At 48.3% G+C, this 6,212-nt stretch overlaps 1 protein-coding gene across 5 annotated transcripts in view; it reads right to left on the bottom strand.

Moving 5' to 3' along the window:
* Nucleotides 1–599: 599 nt before the first annotated feature.
* WNK1 (WNK lysine deficient protein kinase 1) overlaps nucleotides 600–6,212 on the bottom strand; it is a 64,751-nt gene continuing 59,138 nt past the window's right edge. For all 5 annotated transcript variants that reach the window (XM_053462746.1, XM_053462748.1, XM_053462747.1 and 2 more), the window contains 5 exons: nucleotides 5,608–6,194; nucleotides 4,972–5,174; nucleotides 4,507–4,689; nucleotides 1,931–2,106; nucleotides 600–1,252 (listed from right to left, as the gene is read on the bottom strand). In XM_053462746.1, the coding sequence (XP_053318721.1) occupies nucleotides 932–1,252; nucleotides 1,931–2,106; nucleotides 4,507–4,689; nucleotides 4,972–5,174; nucleotides 5,608–6,194 (1,470 nt within the window). In that variant the 3' untranslated portion in view covers nucleotides 600–931. The remainder of the gene's footprint in view (nucleotides 1,253–1,930; nucleotides 2,107–4,506; nucleotides 4,690–4,971; nucleotides 5,175–5,607; nucleotides 6,195–6,212) is intronic.

Raw genomic sequence — 6,212 nt, 5'->3', positions numbered from 1 at the left:
TTAAATACCCATAGAACAGCCCGTTGCCTTCACTGCGCGTCAGCGATGCCAGAGCAAAAAAAGAGTTGAACAGTAAACAAAACAAGAAAACCCCCAAAAAGTTCACTCACCGGCCGTGTCCCGGCAGCGGAGGAGGAGAATGATTTTACCGTCAGCGAGGCGCTTGCTATACGTTATACATTATACCGGGACGAGCCCCCGCTGGCTGCAAACGGTTAAAGTACTCGGGCTGTAGCTTTAAAAGGCACTAAAATACATATCAGGCATACCGGGGGAAGAGAGTCACGTTCAAGTCCAGTTTACACAATCGTACATTCACATTTATCTAATAGGACAAAACAACATCTTTAAAGTGTCTCTGACGAGGAGATTAGAGCCTAGCGCTCGCTCGATTATAACCCTCTAACATTCTGCTATGGATTCATAATAACTACTGTTGCCCAACAACATATATATATATTTATATCACAGTGTATCCACATCATAACTGATGGCCGAGAAATGTCCTCACAGAACTTTTAATTTTTTTTTAATATATTTATATATATTTATATATTTACTTTTTTTAATTCATACAATTGTAATGCTGCAGTCAAAGCTGTTAATAATTCTTTATTTTAAAGCATTAATGACCTATACATTGGAGCAAAGATCCCTGGTTAGGTTTCCCTGCTGCCGGCTAAATTATGCGCCCTGAAAGTCTTACAGGGTCAGAAACTCCCTTGTTGCCCAACTGCCTACAACCCCAAAGTACAGCCGATGATCGCACTGCTGGGGGGGAGGAGGGGAAACAGACGCTGTGCCTTTTCGTGTAAATCATTCCAAGACAGGAGTTTTGCTTCTGGGGGGGCTTGTGGTGCCATCACTTGCCCCACCACCTTGTGCACCCATCATTCACGCAGTATTCATCAGGGAGCCCACCACCCTGTCGCTAGGTAGTCCGTAAGTTGGATCCTTGTGGGTTACTGATGGACTTCTGAAGGGTGCCAATGCTAAAGTTCTGTAAGGAAGATGTCACTGTTGGGGGAAACGAAGGCAGCGGCTGTGATGATGGTGGACCTCCAGGGCCACTCCAGGCCGTTTGGAACGGGGCCCCGGCGAAGCCAAACTGCTGCGGCGGGCAGATACCTTTGGGGAAGTGGGCCAGAGAGGTAGCCGAGGCCGCTGGGAGAGAGCCTGGTACCCCAAGGGACGGAGTCATGGGAACACACAGCTGTCCAGGAGCAGAAAACTTCCGAGCCATCCCGGGACCCTGTGGAAAGATACAAATGATCAGAGCCGCAGACTGACAGCAACACCAAGTTAATGGCTAGTGGCACCGGGGTCGACATCGCAGCCATATGAACAGCCAGCAACACCCAAAGCAATAAAACAAGCATTCACCAGCAAGATGGGACCCGTTATTGACCATAAATCTTGATCCAAGTTTAATTTACTTTTAACACCTTAAGGACCAGCGACGTAGAGGGTATGTCACAAAAAAATGGTCCTTGATGACCAAGGGCGTATCCCCCTACGTCATGGGGTTTTGGTGAGGGTGCAGTCCCATGATCGAGCAATTATAGGGCTCTGCATAAGATTCCCCTCACTACTGTAGAGGGAAACTCCACAGGGGAACCCTATAGGGGACCCCCCTTATTGTAGTGCTGGGGTATCTTAACAGGTAATGTCACCAGTGACAGCATAGGGTACCCCCCCGTGATAAGAGATCCCTGGGGACATAAAAATTACCCAAAGCATCTCTATACATTGAGCAGTACTATTCAACACAGTTCTTATAGAGAAATTAATAAAACATTTGAAAATTGTGAATATACATAAACATTTTTTTTTAAAAAAAATCACATAGCTAAGATTTTGGGTCATTTTGTTGCATCCCATTTTCTTTAAACTGGATTTTCTATTTATTTTATAACCCTCGTTCTCTCACCTCATAGCTGGGATGCCCCGTTTTGCTCTTTTTCCCTGTCAGATCCCGCGCCCAGTTGTCTACCAGTTTATGGAGGTCATCAGTAAAGGTCCCCTTTCGGCTCGAGGACGCAGGGGCCACGCTGGACTGGGGGGCTGGAGCATTGGAAGGGGCAACTGTGTTCGTACTGCTGGTCCCTGAAACCAAAGAAAAAAACAAATCAGGCAAAGTAAGAACCGAGGCGGATATTTCTCCTCTAACGGTAACAGACGCTCTGAAACACGGCCGGTAACGTTATCGCCTCTTAATATTCCTAAGAAAAAAACATTTTTTGGGAACCAATCGCTTGGAAAACAAAAACACAAAACAAAAAGACTTCATTATATTACGGTAATGGGAAGCTTTCGAGAAAACTATTTATAAAAGAATTCTGAAGCAGGGAGAGTCGACTGATTTCTACGCTCCATTTAGAACTTTGCCCCAGAATAGATATTTATAAATACTCTGGAATTATAAAGGGAATTACAAACCCAAAAATACACTTTTTAAACAGGATTTCTGGGAAGTAGTAGGATTTCCATCACTAGTGCATCCCGGCATGAATTTCACTTTTTTCACCATGTTTCTCATTTATTCGGCAGCAGTAAGAAGAAACATGGTGAAAAAAGTGAAACTCCCAATGTACATTCCGCCACGTTCTATGAAGACCACCAGTGACGGTGGATCGAGGGCACAGAATACCCAGACGCTCAAAGAACCAAAGAATTCCACATTCCACATAGTTAGGTCTCAGAGTGCTTGAATTTCCCCCCACTGCTTTAACTCGGTTACTCGGGACCATTTACATGCGCAGAAGACAAAGTGATATAGAAAAGATAGTTACTACAGAGCTGGTTGCAAGGGCAGACTTTTTTCACCATCTTCCCTGAGGCAGAGAGAGAGAGAAACGCGTTAGCACAGAGTCTGCTTTCACAGGACAGTCAGGGGACGGGAGGAGAAACCGAACATGGAAGTTGCAGGAAAGAAGCTGAAGTATTTGGGAGATCCCCACTCAGCAGGGCAGCAAGCGCAAGCAGCTCTGTGAGTATTTGCTTAGGGTGCGTATGGATCAAATGAGTAATGGAAGCGGCGCGGCCCACGGCGTCCAGCCCAGCGCAACGATCTACGGGGGGGGGGGGGGAATGTTCACTATTACACCGGGAACACGGCTCGCTATTTGGAATTAGGGGCATCTTAGCCAAATAAGTTGAAACAGATGAATTTCACTTTTTTCATCATGTTTCTCATTTATTAGTCGGCAGCAATAAGAAGAAATTACCATCCGAAGAGTGACCCCACAAGGCGACTTCCGGTTATTCAGGAAGCGTGGAAATATTGCGATTCCTTCAGATTTTACCCTTAAAAAACGTCTATAAGCAACTGAATTCTCCAGCCCCCGACGGGCTCACATATACCCCCCAAGCACTGCCAGCGCATGGACAGATACTCTCAACATATTATTCCCTCCCAATTAAAGCAGATAAACGCAAGTTTGGTGATTAAATCCCACTATGACTGGAGTCCACGTAGCAGGCAGGGACAGAAGAGGAAAGGACCGGAGACCATATCGGGGATGGACGGCAGACTCTCCGGGATCTGGGTATTACCAGGACCCGCTGGGTATCTACTGTAAAAATAATTCTCCTGCTCTAATTTTATTTAAAATCAGGAGAGCTGGGTGTACAAAATGAAGCGTTTAGCCCGTTAACTTTTGCAGAGTTACACTCGAGTGAGGGGGGGGGCCGGGAATTATACTGGACCAGCGGAACCAGTAAAGGATTGGTTGTTCTGATTGGTATCGCGCTGGATCTTGGCGCAGTTATTCCTCCCATACGACCATCGCAGCCCACGGTTCCATACGGTACCCGAGAACCCGACACGCAATCAGCTGCCAGAGAAAAACTCACAGGAAAAAAAACACCCGCATCTTCCGATACTCGAGAAGCATAAAGCATGGACACGAAGGGTGAGGGAGCGTTACATGCAGGGAGAGAAAGAGAGAGACAGATGAGGAAGGAGAAAAGATTTACACACAAAGAGCCAAGCAGGGCGTACTCAGAAATCGGGTCCTCCTGCTGGTAGCTTTGAAGGACACTCGCTCGGACGCGCAGCTAAACTTGGCCCAGCCTGTGGTGGAAACGGCAAAAACAGGACAGAGACAGACAAGGAAGAGACATCACAAACCACAAGACGCCATGTAGAGAGGACGCCCTCCATAAACTACACATATTAAAGAGCGCATGTGCAGCTCACTGCATACCGAAACGCATGGATCTGGACCCAAATCAATACATATAATAAAAAGATGGATATAGGGGTGGATTCAGATAAAGGGGAAAACAAAAGTAAGTGTTGGCTCATAGATCTGGGACAGGTCGGCTGATCACAGAACCAAGGAACCGACAACCAAGAAGCCACAATGAGAACAGATCCAGGGTCTAACTGCTATTGCTCGTTGCCTTGGTGGTCACAGAGACGAGATGACCCCCCGCATTCAGTACTCGAGCCACTGAACTATTATGAATATTCACAGACAGACTTTCTTCGGCAGCGCTTACCTTGCCCTTGCGCGGACAGGCTGGGTACGGAGAGGGCCGCGTCGCTGGTAAAGGCAGAGCAGAGGATGTCGCTGGAAGGCGAGGGTTTGAGAAGCGGCCCCGCGTCCGGAGCGCCGCCGGGCGGCTGGAGGAGGTTCTGCTGGGTGGGAACGACACACGGAGCGCTCTGCGCGGACAGGTCACCTGCGCAAGGAGGACATTGTTACATTGATATACCAGTATATAGACAATTTACGCAGCACTTTACAGTCCATACATTTAAAGGGTCTACCATAACTAGAATTGACAAAGACGAACCTATACATTAGGTAGAGACGGCCCAGCTCACAAGCTTACGGTATAGCTTGTGGACTGTATACAGAGCAAGACCACCGATTACCCCCACCCTGCACTGCATGTGTCTGTCAGTAATGCGTGGGGTGCGATCCGCCTGGCCTGTCCCGTCTCCGGGGTTTTGCCTCTTACCCGATAGCTGTGGGCTTCGGTTCCCATGAGAGCCGGCCCTGCTGGACTTGCTGCCTTTGCCCTTGGTCGGTCTCCTGCGCCGGTTTGAAAGCGGTGCCGCCGGGGGGATAATGACAGCCGGGGGTACCTTCCCCAGAGTGGTGTACAGCATCTCAATCTCCTGCTTCTGGCGGCCGTGCAGGTCCTGAATCTCCTTTAGATGCCTGGAGAGAGCAGAGAACGTCAGCTGGTAACCTGCATTCATCAATAACGCTCTAAACATGCGCCCCGCCGCTCAACAACCCTGCGTGCTTTGTTTTATACCAGAATGCACCTTTCTATGTAAGGACTACAGAAATTCAAGTACCTCAGGAAATTCCCGTTTACTGTCACATTAAATAAGAAAACTTTAGTTTGAAATAAAACATACAAAGTGACCCCAAAGTTAACATTAACATATACACATTCCTATATTTTACCTAAAACCCAGCCTTTGCCAAACCTCACTACATCCATACACTGAATAATTTCAATTTGTATTTACAGATCCAGCGGTTGTATAATAGAGAGGAGAGAGAGCGGTCACTTGGGGGGGGGGGGGTAATGGCGAATGCCGTTCACAGGCAGATCAGGAGTATAATGAGATCAGGCACTCACTTGTCGCGTAGCCTTCTCAGTTCCTTCTTCAGGTCCTCGTCTTCAATGTCTGACTCGTTGTCGCTACTCATGTAGGACGAGTTGAATGAGTTGCTGAGGCTTTGTAAGCTGACCTTGGACCCGAGTTGATGAAGCGAAACGGGGCTCCCCAAACTGTCGTCCTGGCCGGCTCTGGCAGGATCGCTCGAGGGGGCAGACGAGTCGGGTTGGGAGGAAGGTCCGTTGAGATGCGGCTCTGTCTTTGGGGAAGAGGCTCGTTGAGGGCTCGCCTCCATCAATCCAGCAGACAGCTCGTCTTGTGCCCTGGACACAGAAAAGCGCCCTACTTTGTCCGTGGTAGATGGCGTCACCTGAAAACGGCCCACGGTTACAGACGGTTTAGGGTTGTGTGTAGGACCACGTGGGAGACCCGCACCATCTACTATATCTAAAGAGGCTGCACTAGAGCGTTTGACCAGCGTGCTCTCCGGACTGCTGCCCGACATGGAAGACGACGTGGTGGTAGATGAGGAGCTGGATGACGTCTCTAACCGAGACAGCTTGGACTCCTCGTTCTGCTTTAAAACATCCTCTTTCGCGATGGACACCTGTAGATGCAACGCAGC

The sequence above is a fragment of the Spea bombifrons genome, chromosome 4, assembly GCF_027358695.1.
Source record: "Spea bombifrons isolate aSpeBom1 chromosome 4, aSpeBom1.2.pri, whole genome shotgun sequence".
In the NCBI taxonomy this organism is placed as follows: domain Eukaryota; kingdom Metazoa; phylum Chordata; class Amphibia; order Anura; family Pelobatidae; genus Spea; species Spea bombifrons.
Note: the sequence above shows the minus strand (reverse complement) of the source record. Positions and strands in the feature narration are given on the sequence as shown.